The 13,946-nt window shown below is 45.1% G+C and overlaps 1 protein-coding gene across 1 annotated transcript in view; it reads right to left on the bottom strand.

Annotated features, from left to right (window-relative positions):
• Slc2a13 (solute carrier family 2 member 13) overlaps positions 1-12,289 on the bottom strand; it is a 290,023-nt gene extending 277,734 nt beyond the window's left edge. Inside the window, exon 1 of the mRNA XM_059247592.1 lies at positions 11,767-12,289. Within this exon, the coding sequence (XP_059103575.1) occupies positions 11,767-12,289 (523 nt within the window). The remainder of the gene's footprint in view (positions 1-11,766) is intronic.
• Positions 12,290-13,946: the final 1,657 nt, after the last annotated feature.

Genomic DNA, 13,946 nt, shown 5'->3' with positions numbered 1-13,946 from the left:
ATTTCAGCTGTCTTCTGCTATGAAATTCTTGTGTGCCCAAATACTTTCAGACCATTTTGGCAAACAGCTAAGCTTCTCAGATACTGTTCCACTAGGTACTAACAACCCCCTACAGAGCCTAGGAGACAAGCAAGCTGTAGATGCACAGCTTTTTTTTCTTGTGCAAATGAAGCTTGGACCATCCCCTTCCTTCAGGCCTAGGGGTATGGAAGAGAGATTGACTGGGGACTATAGGGCTTTTTGCATAACCAGGTGCAGTAAGGACTGCAGAGAAATCCCAGAGGAGACACAGAACCGCATGGCCAGAGAGAAGGGAGGAAGACAGAGATTCTGTAGAGGGTAAGGCAGATCTTTTGTAGAGTTTATCAGGGCTAGGGGTAAGGAGCCAGGAAGGATGGATGGAGGACAAAGGAACAGAGTACAAAAATCAAAAGCATAGGAGCTTACTAAAACTATGAGGATAGGAAAAGTGGGCACAGAGAGTATGTGGACAGAGCCGAAGCTATATAGATAGAATTTTGTTGTAGAAGAATAAAGTTAATGGACAAAAGAGCATAGTATACATGGATTTCTTTCCCTCAGATACCCCATGCCGTACATAGCATCTTTCCCAGGACTTTGGGAGGAATTTTCTCAGAGCAGGAACTCGGGAAAATTCCATTATCCTTACCTTTAATCTTCCCATAATCCTTTGGGGCAGGTACTATGTCACTCGACAGGTGAGGAAACTGGAGCATAAGGGAATAAAGAATTTGACAGGCCACTCAGCTCCTAAGCAGCCAGCCACTGTACACCCAGGCAGTTCGGGTTCCCAGGACTTGTGAACGAGCACTCTTCATTAATTAACTGTCACTACAGTAACAGACAAACTATGAGAGTTTCCAGCATTCAGTTACAGTATTATTCTGCTGGATATTTCACATGTTTGTCAGTTTTGCTATATATTCAAAAGATTATTATGTAAAAAGTATGGCACGGAAGCATATAAATACTATTAACACCTTATCATCTAAACCCTAAACCCATGGTCCTCTGGTTACCAGAGGAAATCAGCTATGCTCAAAAATGATTCCTCTCAAGGAATGAAGTGTCAAATGTCAGGCCTGTGGTTCCAAGTGAACACTGTGGTAATGAAGCTGGTCTGAGAAAGAATACACATATACATCCTGTACTGTCTTTGTATAGCCAACACAGCACTGGGATCTCCTGTGTGCCTTCCTCTGCAACACATCAGTCCTTTAAGAACACAGTCTATTTTTATCTTTGCCTTCTTGAACCCAACATAGGCATCACTCATGAAATGATTATGGACAAGATGCTGAGAAAGTTCGGAAAAGAAGCAGCAGAAAACCACTGTGAAGAGAGAGAGAGAGAGAGAGAGAGAGAGAGAGAGAGAGAGAGAGAGAGAGAGAGATAGATGGGAAAAGCACGTTGGGCCCTTTAGTTGCCACATCTCAGCTTTGTCTGTGCGGTTCAACTCCTAGATGCCATTTCCATGGGTTCTGGGTAGGATGCCCCTAACACAGATCCAGAGTAAGGAACCCTGCTGTGGGATGTTCTGTATGCTGTGAATGTATTGCTCTGACTGGCTGATAAATAAAATGCTGATTGGCCAGTAGCCAGGCAGGAAGTATAGGCGGGACAAGCAAAGAAGAGAATTCTGGGAACAGGAAGGCAGAGTCAGGAGTCACCAGCCAGACACAGAGGAAGCAAGATGTAAGGTACCAGTAAACCACAAGCCACGTGGCAACTTATAGATTCATAGAAATGGATTAATTTAAGATATAAGAACAGATAGCAAGAAGCCTGCCATGGCCATACAGTTTATAAGTAATATAAATCTCTGTGTGTTTACTTGGGTCCAAGCGTCTGCAGGACTGGCAGGTGAGAGAGATTTGTCCTGACCTTGGCCCAAGCGGGACTGGAGAAAACTCCAGCTACAGAACCCCCTATAGGTGAGCGTCAGATCACCCAGCTTCCCTAATTGCAGGCAGCCCATGTATGAGCCCGGAGCCAGGGAAGCATGCTCCACCCTGATCCGTTTTCCTAATTGTTACTCCTGAACACAAGTCAGTTCTAAAAACTTCACAGGGACAATTAAAAGGGTTTGGGGTTGCGGAGGAGTGCGGGGGGGAAGGGGGGGTGTTTAAGAAACAGGATGCCCCTATAGTGTTCAGACTGGCTTCTAATTCCTGAGCTCAAGGAATCCATCTTCCTACCTCAGCCTCCATCATAGATGGAATTACAGACACACTGCCATGCCCAGCTAAATGTCTCTATTATAAATGTCATGTTCAGAGGGGAAAATAACCTGTGCAATGAGGCCGTAATGGGGAACCAGGATATGCACTTGCAGAAGAGTGAACTGGACCCTCACTTATAGCATACACACAAATGAACTAACACAGGTTGAAGACATAATACTAAAACTCCCAGAAGAAAACCTAAGGGAAAAGTGTAGGTATGACAGCTTGGGCATGATTTCTTGGCTACCACAGCAAAAGCTGAGGCAACAAACAGAATGAAAACAGGCAAATGGGAGGAACATCAAGCTTAAAAACTGCACAAAGGGAGTGGAGAGATGGCTCAGTGTCTAAGAGCATGTAGTGTTTTTGCTAAACACCCAAATTCACTCCCCAGGACCCATGTTGGGGACTCACCAGTGTCTCACTCCTGGTCCGGTGGATCCAGTGTCCTCTTCTGGACACTGTGAACACTTCCATTTATACATGCACATCCTCACACATATAAACAAATAAAAATCAAATAAACTTTAAAAAATAAATAAAAGCCTGCACAAAGAACACAACCACCAGAGTGAAATGGCAACTTATGAGATGGGAGGAAAAAAAAAATATACACACACACACACACACACACACACACACACACACACAGAATATATATAGGAACCTAAAACCTAACAAAAAATAACACAGTTAAAAAACTAGAAGTAGAGGCAGGAATACCAGGAGTTCAAAGCTAGCCTCAACTACATAGCATGTTTGAGGTCAGCCTAGGTTACAAGAGACCTTGTGGAAAAATTTAAAAAAAAAAAGGATATAGGATTTGGATACTTTCAAAAAGAGACCTACATATGACCAACATACATATGAAAAGTTTTCAGCATTCCTAATTATATGTAAATTGTCCCTTGATTAGGATCCCCACTATCAAAAGAAAGGAAAAATAAGAGGCGCCAGTTCATACACAAATGACTGAAATGGTGCACTGTGGGAATCTGAGCCTGTGCAGCCTCCATGGAGAAGAGTGTAGAGGTTCAGCAGCAAATTGAAAATAGGACTACCATCTGTCCTGGCAATCCTATTTCTGGATGTGTATCCAAAAGAATTCAGAGCAGGATCTCAGCCAGATCCCTGCACTCCTGTGCTCACTGGTCAATTATGCACAACAGCAAAGACACAGACCCAACCCAAATGCCATCAGCAGACGAATGGATGAAGGAGATTCTATCACACACACAAACATACACAAGGGGGTTATAACAAGGACATCCAACGTGGGTAAATCTCAGGAACTTTGTGCTATGTAAACTAAGCCAGTCACAGAAGGACAAAGAACAAATACTGCAGGAGTCCATTTATAGAACGCGAAGTCATCAGAACCATAAAACATAGGGAGGTGGTTAAAGGGGACATAAACTTTCAGTTTTACAGGATGAAAACTTTCTAGCAATCTGGTGTGTGACATGTAAACATCCCCCATACTACAAACTACACACTTCAGAATGGTCAATGTGGTAAATTTAATGTTTAGTATTATCACAATTTTAAATTTTATTTATATTTGTATATATATATATAATCACAATTAAAAATATCACATTTTTTTTTTAAAAAAACTACTTTGATGGGGCTCGAGAGAGGCTCAGTAGTTAAGAGCACTGGCTGCTCTTCCAGAGGACCCACATCCAGTTCCTAGCACCCACATGGTGGCTCACAACTATCTATAACTCCAGCTCTACATGATCCAGTGCCCTCTTCTGAGCTCTGTCGGAACCAGGCATGAATGCAGTGCACAGACATACATACAGGCAAAAGACTCATGCATATAAAATGTAAACTTTTTAATTTTAATTTTTAAAAGATTTGAAAATATTAATTAAAAGGAATCTACTTTGAAATAAAAATTAATCTCCCCATGGGATATGGCAAAGAACAGTGACATCAGACTCAGGAAGGATGGTCACTACACTGTGGTTCAGCACAGACACACCCTTTTGGGTGGATGTGAACTATTCCCCAGGGCTCATGTGTTTGAACTTGGGTCCCAGCCGGTGGCTCTGTTTTGGTGGTGGTAGAATCTTAGAAGGTGGAGCCTCACTGGAGGAAGTAGGTCTCTGGGTGCTAGCCTTGAGGCTTTAGAGCCTGGTCTACTTCTTGGTTGCTCTTCGTTTCCTTTATAGCCTGGTCCGCTTCCTGGTTCCTTCCTCCCAGAGTCCCCAGGAAGATGCTACAAGCGGCTGGGATACTAATCTGAAGGACATCAAATGAATCTATGTACACCGAGCTCTTAGTCCGTTCACTTTATTCTTCTAAGTCAAAATCTCTCTACGCAGCTTCAATTCTGTTCTCATACTTAGCTCCTCTCTGTCCCTTCCTCTCTTTTCCTCTCATTGTTCTAAGTTCCTTCCATCTTCCTTCTCCCTCCTCTCTTTCCAGTCCAGTCTAAAAACCCATACCAATCTCAAACTCTCTGGCTCTGCTGCTTTCTCATCAGGTGGGGCAAGTCTGCTCTACAGCTAGCTAGGAAGCCTGCATCATAGCTTGAGGCACCTGGTACGAAAAGGCCCTTTTGGTTCTGAGTATTGTTAGAGGGGGGAGTCTAGAGGTGCAACTTGGGCCTTGGAAGAAAGGAGGGTCTGAGCTTAATTTGCACAAGAAACAAAGCTATGTACCTAACACCTACCAAGTGTAGGTGGTGTCTCCATATGAATAATTACCTTAATTCGGGAGACTAGCAGGTGGTCTGGAATGCTTATTCTGTCTGCCCTTTGTCCTCGGACGGTTGAGAGGTATCTCAGATAAAATGCTTTTGCTGGAGATGGCCCTAGCCTTGGATGCTTGCTAAAGGAGATAACTACAGAAGGCAGACATGTGATTCTAATGCTGCTAAAAAGGGTGAAACAAAAGCCTGGAAAAAGGAAGTCTTGCCTGTGTCACAGTTGGAACTATCCAAATACCTCAGTTGTATAGGGGAAAGAGTGCCCAATGAATGATCAAATACACTGTTCTAGGAATGGAAAAGCTACAGTAGCACACGAGAAATTCATAGCAGGAAATGGCTAATATTCAAAAGCCAGTATCACCAAGACTCCTTAAGACTTGGCTTTATCCTCTGGAAGGCCCTTGGTTTCTTCCGGGTACAGCTTTGTCATAGTCAGCTGAATTCCTACTTTATATTTCTACATCCCACAGCACTTCCTGGTCCCCCTACCGTCCCTTCCTCACTACAATTTACTACATCCTCAAATCATGAGCTTGCATAAACTCTTCCTCCCCTGAATTGCTTCTTGTGAGGTATTTATTTGATCACGACAATGAGAAAAGTTAACTGATAGACACTTTGAAACCCAACCTCTTAGATGCCGTATTGTCCTACCCAGTAGCTCTGTGGCTATGAGGAAATCACTCTACTTTTTCTGCCAAAATATTTTCTTAAAAGTAGCAGTTACATTCTCCCACTCAATTATTGAGAAGACTACATGAATTTGTATACAGCATGCAAGAAGTATAAGCATTCAAAGAACTATCAATTCTTAGATGTGATAGTCTGCCATGAAAAATGACTGCCTAGACTCAGAAAAGAGGGACGTTGAAGGCAATAAGGACCAGTGCTAATGCCACTAGTCTCTGGTGACACATCTTCACACTGCATAACCTGTTAAGAAATGAGGCTACTCTGTGTGCCTTTGACATATACTGCTCACTACACCATTCCAAACTGTAGTACAAAGTTAATGAAAGGTGTATCTGTCCCCAACACACACACACACACACACACACACACACACACACACACACACACACCCCTACCTGGGGGAAACAAGTTTTAAAAGTGTAAAATTTTGAGTGTTTGAGTATAGACGTTCCTCAGGACAAGGGACATTTTTCTATCACTAGCATCAGCTACTATCAGAAGTACAGCTATTAATTATAGGCTGGCTGCCATATTGGTCTATCACCAGGATGAAGTTAGGTGACTGTGTGCTTGCATGACAGAAAAGGGAAATACAGAAGTCTCTTGAACAACTTAATATAACTCATGTTAATGACCACATTACTCACTTGTGGAGAGTGTTCTCATGCTACAGACAAACAGAATCAGGCCATAATCCACCAGGACTCTGCAAGGTCAAACTCTGTGCCAACAGATAGGACAAGGGAGATGTGAGATGGCTAGCATATATGCATGCATGCATGGAAACACTGGAGTCAAGGAGAGCTCCATGTATTCATGTTTCATACCAATTGGGAAAATAAGGCCAATAGAATACAGAAGTCCAACTTCCAAAAAAAAAAAAAAAAAAAAAGAACTGTCTGAAAACAACTTTTTAAAAAGTGTAAAAAAAACCAAATTTTATCATGCTGTCATCCCCACAGAAATATTTTTTACCTTAGCTGCTTATTTGAAAATCCAACTGCTTCAGGTTAACTGTGCTCAGCCTAATGAAAAGCATCTACATTAATCGCCATATTGTACGGCATTTATTTTGATCAAACAAGGTTTTACATTTGTTTACAGTAAGGAATAGGAATTTAAAGAGACAGTGATACTTCTGAAAGGATTGCTCAGTAGGCTATACCAACTCCAAACTGCAGGGGGAAGCTATAAATAATATTCTGGCAGAAGTGCTGACAGACCGGGAGGGAAACTGAGGAAAACCTAAGAGTTCCACAAATCTGATGCTATGTAAACGGATGTGATGTCAGTTCAAAGGAAAGGATCCGAACAGTAGTGAATCTCAGAATTCCAGCACCTTGATATTCCCTACAAGAGCACTAAGACACCAGTCATCAGTTGTGGTGAAGGCCAGCACCAGGGCCAGAACTCGCCTGCATGTGTGGTTATAGTGCCATGTTCTTAAGCTCTGCTGTCTCCAAACATGATAAGCATGAGAAACACAGGGCCAGAGAAAACAAAACAAGTGAGCAAATTCTCACATTCTTTCACTAGATTTATTTTCATTATTTTTTAAGCATATGTAAGGAGGGGGAGTGTGTTTATATACATGCAGTGCCCAGAGAGGCTGGATTCCCAGGCGGTGATGAACTGTCCAACATGGGTGCTGGGAACCAAACTCAGGTCCTCTGAAAGAGCAGTATACACTCTTAACTGCTGAACCATCCCCCCTCCAGCCCCTCAGTCATTTTATTTTAAAACATTATTATAAGTATACCCCAGTTTAAAAAAAAATATCAAAGAATAAAGACACCTACAAAAATTGACTTCGTGTGAGGGGCGCACCTAAGTAAGATTATTCTGTTAATTTCAGGGATCCAACCTATGTGTCCTGTTTGAACTAAATCTTCAAGTTTAAAAATGTAAAAAGCAGGGGCAATAATAAAGTCTGGTCTCTGTGCTGAGTGAGACAAAATGAAAAAACTTAAAGTGTGCTCTGTGCACAATAGCACTCAGGACATTATTTTGCTATAGCTCACCAAGAAAATAGATTTCTCTCACCCTCCCCCCCAAAAAAGCACAAATACCCTTTCTTTCTAATGCTTATCTTCAAGACTCATTGAACACAGATCAGTAATGACTCTATCTATGGTCAACAGTTTTTTCTTTTTTAAAGATCTCTACTGAAGAGACCAATAGGTCTTTAATGCTTTGCTCAAGTATTCTCTCCACTTACTCCGCGCTCCCCAACTCCGCAAAGAATTTCTGGCTCTAAAGATCTTCCAAGAGACAAGAAAGTAGGGAAGAAAGAGAGAAGAGCTACAAAACAGAATGAAAAGAGGAAAGGGGGGTTGGGGAAGCTTCATGAGTTACAGCCATGGCTGGAGCCTCCATGGCTGCAGTGACTGACCCCGAACACACAGCCTCTAAACAGACTCCCTCCTGCTGCCCAGCCAGGCAGATGATCCCCTCAGTCCTTCAATCAGCCACACTTCAAAGCCTGACTTTTCTGTGCCTTCACGCCCACGGTGAGCTCCACTTTAAATGTAAAGTCAAACAGAAAGAAAGACTTTTAAGATCTTGCTCACTGAATCCTGATTTTATATCTATGACCTTTGCATGTAACTGCTGGAGAGTTTCCACATCCAGCAACAGGAGACCTGGGCAGAGAGAGGTAAGAGGATTAGATGAAACAGCATAAATAAAGAATTCTCCTGTGCCCAGGACGTACAGGGTAAGAAATCAGCACTTCCTCACTTCCTGCTTGCATCATCTGCTGGACTCCTACTTATCTTTCAGCCTCTAACTTAAACATTGCTTCTGTAAAATCTTTCTTAATTCTGTATCGGTTGAAATTTAATTTTCAGTTGTGTATGAACGTGTCTGCATGGGGCTATGTGCATGTGAGTGCCGTTGTAGCAACCCCAAAGATTCCCTGAAGCTGGAATTATAGGTGGTTGTGAGCTGCCAGACATGGATGCTGCTAACTGAACTCAGCCTCAGCAAGAGCAGATTATGCTCTTAACCACTGAGCTGTCCCTCAGGCCCCTCCAGGATCTTTTCTATGCAAATACCAAAGCCGTCAAGAACCTGCTCTCCCCATTTCTATGGCACTTTAGAGAACTCTCTATTGCTTTGTAGTCCCTATTAACATGGCTTCCTGCTCCCTTTGAGAATGAACACCTCGAGGGTGGGCTTACATTTAGCTAATTACTCCCTACCCCAAATCTGACAGAATTGACCATGAAGAGACAAAAGAATAATTTCATTAAAGCACAACACGAAAACCTTTAGATGACCCTTCAGGTATTTTCATAATGCACTCAATTTTCTTTTTCAAAGAACAATCTTAAATGATTGACAGCACACCAGCAAGGAACGTTTTAGTTTGTTTGTTTGTAACATTTCTGATCATCAGTCAGTCATTCAAGCATTCAACATGTTTCTTCTCTGCTCCGGAATACAAATTTGTAAATCTGAACAAAATTAACGAAGTCCCTGTCCCGAAGGGCCTTAGATTTCCCCAGGGTAAATCGGAGGAGAAAGGATATTATGGAGAACTTGTCTAGAAATGGCACAAAACACATTTTGTTATTCAACATTTACTAAATTATCACAGGACAAAACAAAACAAAACCCTGCTGACCACATATAAAGATCACTTGTTTTAAAAGACCATGAGATAAGTCCAGATTTAGTATACTAAACAGACAAAATTGATGTATTGTCTCCCACAACATCAACAAAACACATTAGGGATCTATTTCCTTGAACCTAACAAATAACTATGTGTTCTTTGGAAGGGTAGTGATCTGTGAGTCTGGCTTAACCACTCCTTTGAACTTGAAGTGGTTTTTCTGAGTTTTATGGATCCTATGTCAAAGACTGTGTATGACATCACACCTGTCCTTGTTCTCAAAGCTACCACAGGTCCTGCTTAGCTGTTCCCACAGTGTGGTTTCTCCTTCCTCAATTACATGATCCATTTCTTTATGTATGCACCGCTTTGCTTCGATGGCCACTGTTCAAATCCTCCTTGCCTGTCAATATGTTATTTCCATCAGTAAGCTGCTCTTCCTAAGGTTCTCAATCTGTGGGTCAAGACCCCTTGGGGGGGTTCACCTATCAGACATATCAGAAAAAAAGAGGATGATGAGATAAGGGAGGCTATGTATCATCCCAAGCAGCATCTGGGGATGCTGAGAACAGTTATGGCAGGTTGTTTATCGAACGGTCCCACAGGCATGGGCCATTGCCACACAGAGATTGAACATCTACTGGCTTGTCTGTTTGGTGGTCATTGGGGCCTTCAATTACAATTCATAGAAGTAGCGAAATTACAGTTATGATGTAGCAATGAAATAATGTTACGGTTGGGTGTCAGCACATATAAGGAACTGTATTAAAGGGTCACAGCATTAGGAAGGTTGAGAACCGCTGTCCTACAGGGATGACAGCCAGTTCTACCTGCCTCTTTTTGCAAAGCTGACTAGAGTCTGCTCTCCTCATAATTCCGTATCCTAGATCTATCTGAAAGGACCCTGAAGAGGCCTCGGGACTCTCAGGCAAGAATCAACATCATGCTTCAATTTTCATCTGATACTCAGAAGTCTCACCGAGACACATCTGCAAAACATCAGTCTCGAAACATAAGCCTGGGAACTAATCATGAGACCTTGCTAACTAAAATGCTATTTGTATGCCAGGGAAAGAAGAGGGTGAGGGCATCAGGGAGGACATGGATCCCAAGCAGATGATTCTGGGGATGCTGAGAACAGTCTAGGCAGGTTATTTATGGAAGGGTCCCACAGGCACAGACCGTTGCTACACAGAATGTCCACTGCTTTGTCTGTTTGGTGGTCATGTGGGCCTTTATTTACCAAATCCACATTTTACAGAGAGCCTTGCCCAGTGTCAGTAATTAACAGTAAAAGGAAGGTCAGTGATTTGGGATACAAGGAGAGTGAGCCACGGTTTAGGCTCATGGCTCCAACAGGCAGAGTGGAATGAGTTTGCTTCTCCCTGCACCTATCTGGAAGGGTGAAAAGCAGCCACACCAAATAGCCGTGAGTGGTTGGCTCACGGAAGCTCCAGGCATTCATCTAGCCTGCCCATAAGGAAGCAATACTTCAACAGCACCCTAAAGGAAACCGAATTACGACAGGAAACACTTAAAAAAAAAAAAAAAAAAAAAAAGCATCATCAGTGTGATTCGGAAAACTGCCAGTGAGATTTAAATCACAAATCCCCATTTTCCCTTAAAAGTGCTTTCTAACAACACTGGGTACATCCCAAACAGCTTCCTCTGCCAAGAGCTCACCAATAGTACCTCCCCCACTCGGCAAGAAGGTTGAAGAGGAAAAAAAAAAAAAAAAATCAATGCCCAGAGAACCCAAATCTCTTCATTTCTAGAGTAAATTACAAGTATTTATCGTGCTGGGCATTTATCCACAGGAGTTGCTCCTAAATGAATTTAGGAAATGAATATGACCTTTAATAGATAATTTGGTTCCCAAACGGAAAAAAAAAAAATCAGGAAAGGCAAAACAAGAATGGTGAAATGTTGGCCCAAAGTAAAAGTTCTAAAGGGGGCGGGGAGGAAGAAGGGACTTCATCTAGAAAAGAGGAAAGGCTGAAAGTCAACCAAAAAGTACAAAGGGAAAAGAGAAAATCTTATTCTATCTATTGGAACCATGGGCCACTGCGGAAGGGATGGAACTGGAACGTAGCGGAGATTTAGGAGTTCAAAACTCCTTGACTCTACAAATTACTGTGTTTTGCCTAAAGCTGCCTGGGCTGAACATCCTCAAAAGGGTTGGTAGCAGGGAAACCACTCCGGGGCATGGCAGGGGGTGGAGACCCTCCTAAATTCAACAAGCGGCCTCAGCTTAGGCCGGATCAGGGGAAAGCTGGGGTTTCTGAAATTGCTCCAGGCTGTCCGGCGCGGACTGACCCGCGGGCGACCGCAGGTTCCACGTGGGAATCCGGGGAGAAGGGAGCGCATCCTCCACAGCCACCAACCAGGGCGCTCGCGACACCGAGCCCCCGAAGAGCCACGAAGCCGGGGAGTGCAAGGGGGAGGGAGGGGGGAGGTCAGTGGGGCTCGCGGGCGCGGCCACTCACCGATGCCGAGCCCCACGACCAGGCGGCCGGCCAGCAGCGTCTCCTTGTTGGCGGCGGCGGCCAGCACGGCGGAGCCCGCGGTGCACAGGGCGCTGGCGAGCAGGATGGCGCTGCGCCGGCCGAGAGCTCCGTTCAGGGCCCCTCCGGCCAGCGCCGCGACGGCGGCCGCGCCCACCGCGCCCGACACCAGCAGCTCCTGCCACATCGCGCCCAGGCGCATCTGGCGCCGCAGCAGCAGCATGGCCCCCGACACCACGCCGGTGTCGTAGCCGAACAGGAAGCCGCCGAGCGCCGAGAAGGCGGCGGCCGCATAGACGAAGGCGGGGGTCTCGTCGCGCTGGAACTGCCGGCGAGCGGCGCGCTCCAGCTCCGCGCCCTGCAGGCTGGTGGCTGACTCGGCGGCCAGCAGGCTGCGCTCCCCGCCCGGCGCCCCCGGCTCCGGCTGCCGGCGGCGCCGCTCGCCCATCAGGCTGCTCAGGCTGCGCAGCGTGTACTCCACGTCCTCGCTCGCCTTGCGGGACATGGAGGGGGACAGGCGGGCACCGCCGGGGCGGCTGCGGGGAAGTTCCGTGGGGCAGCGCGCACTCACTCGCGGCCAGCTGCTGAGCCGCCCGCCTTTGCAGCCTCTGCTAGGCTGGCGCTGCGAAGCGGTCGGGGGCGGGGTCGTGCGTCACTTGGCCGTTTGGAGGGGCGGGGCCAAGTGGAAAGCACCTCCTTTCGTGGGCGGGGCGAGGGAGGAGCTCCTCCTGTGGGCGAGGCCCACCTTACTCGGTGGACAGGGTCAAGCGGCCGGCCCCCTAGGCCGATGTGCTCTTGCTGGAGGCTCGGGTACCTGTACCCCATGAAGCCTGCCTGGGGCTGCAGCTGAGCTGCTGGCCTGAGTGTGAAGGCCCACAGGAGACTGTGCATGAGGTAAAGGTCTCTAAGCCGGACTGCCCGCCTTCCAGCCATCTGAGGTAAGCAAGGCTGGGACTACCTGACACCCACCTAGCTCTGTCCTGTTTGAGTGGGTGTCCTACTGCTCTCGTGCAATTAGTTTATTTTGGAGCAGTTCAGAACCGTGTTCTCCTGGTTTCTCTAGTTTCTTTTCTCCCTGCTAGTCCTTCCTCAGATTCTGCTCTTCTAAAAAGCACGTTACATCTTGACTCTCTGAGGATAGAGGTAACTTAACCTCCCAAGTGAGTCCTTGACTTCTTCCTGTGGATCCCAAGGGAAAGGCAACTTTAGGCTGCTCTTACATAACCAGCTGATTCCAAGTGGAGCAAGGAAACCCGAGAATCTGATTTGTGGTGTGATAGGCTATTGCCACCTTCCTCGCCCAGCCCAAAAGAATACCTTCTCTCCGACAATCCCCGCTGCTGCCATTGATTTGGAGAACTTATTTTAAACGCTCCATTTGCCTGAGACAAAGTAATTTCAAATCGTTTGAAGACGATTATTTTAATTGCTAATTGCCAATTGTTGGTTGGTTTGGAAATCCCGCCTCCCCTTGATTTAAATATTCTGTAAATTATTTTATGTTGCTGCACTTCAGAAGATAAAGACTAATCAACCATCTTTTTGATGCAGTCTCGTTTTTCATGCATGGGCCACCAGATTTCAATGAAAAATAAATTTAAGGTCCATGGTTTCCATCAACAATTCCCGCTCTCATTTAGCTACCTTCTTTGAACAAAAGTTTCTTATTTTTTCGGGGAGAGGAGGGGGTGTTGGTTCGAGACAGGGTTTCTCTGTGTAGCTCTAGCTGTCCTGGAACTCACTCCGTAGTCTAGTCTGACCTGGAACTCAGAGATTGCCTTGCCTCTGCCTCCATGAGCGCTGGGATAAAAGGTGTGCATCACCACCGACCACCTGAACAAAAGTTTCTTAGCATGAGGCCTATCCATGAAGTCCGAGCCTGTTTCCTTTAGAGAAAAGATTTGTCATCCCTATTACACTATGAAGTTATAAGACTTTGCCAAAGTCTGCTTCACTTTGGCTATCAGAGACTTTCCAGTAATGAAAAAAAAAAAAAATTGGGAAAACATGAGCTGAGAGGAATATCTTTAAATGTATTGTGTAGCTTTAAAGCAAGGCTTTGCCCTCTTCCCAGGGGGAGATTAAACACAGCCTTAGACTCTGGAACAAGGAAATCTAATACTACAGAAGATCCAGGTGAGAGCTTGCCTTTCTGAGATGAT

This window comes from Peromyscus eremicus, chromosome 20 (genome assembly GCF_949786415.1).
Source record: "Peromyscus eremicus chromosome 20, PerEre_H2_v1, whole genome shotgun sequence".
NCBI classification, from domain to species: domain Eukaryota; kingdom Metazoa; phylum Chordata; class Mammalia; order Rodentia; family Cricetidae; genus Peromyscus; species Peromyscus eremicus.
Note: the sequence above shows the minus strand (reverse complement) of the source record. Positions and strands in the feature narration are given on the sequence as shown.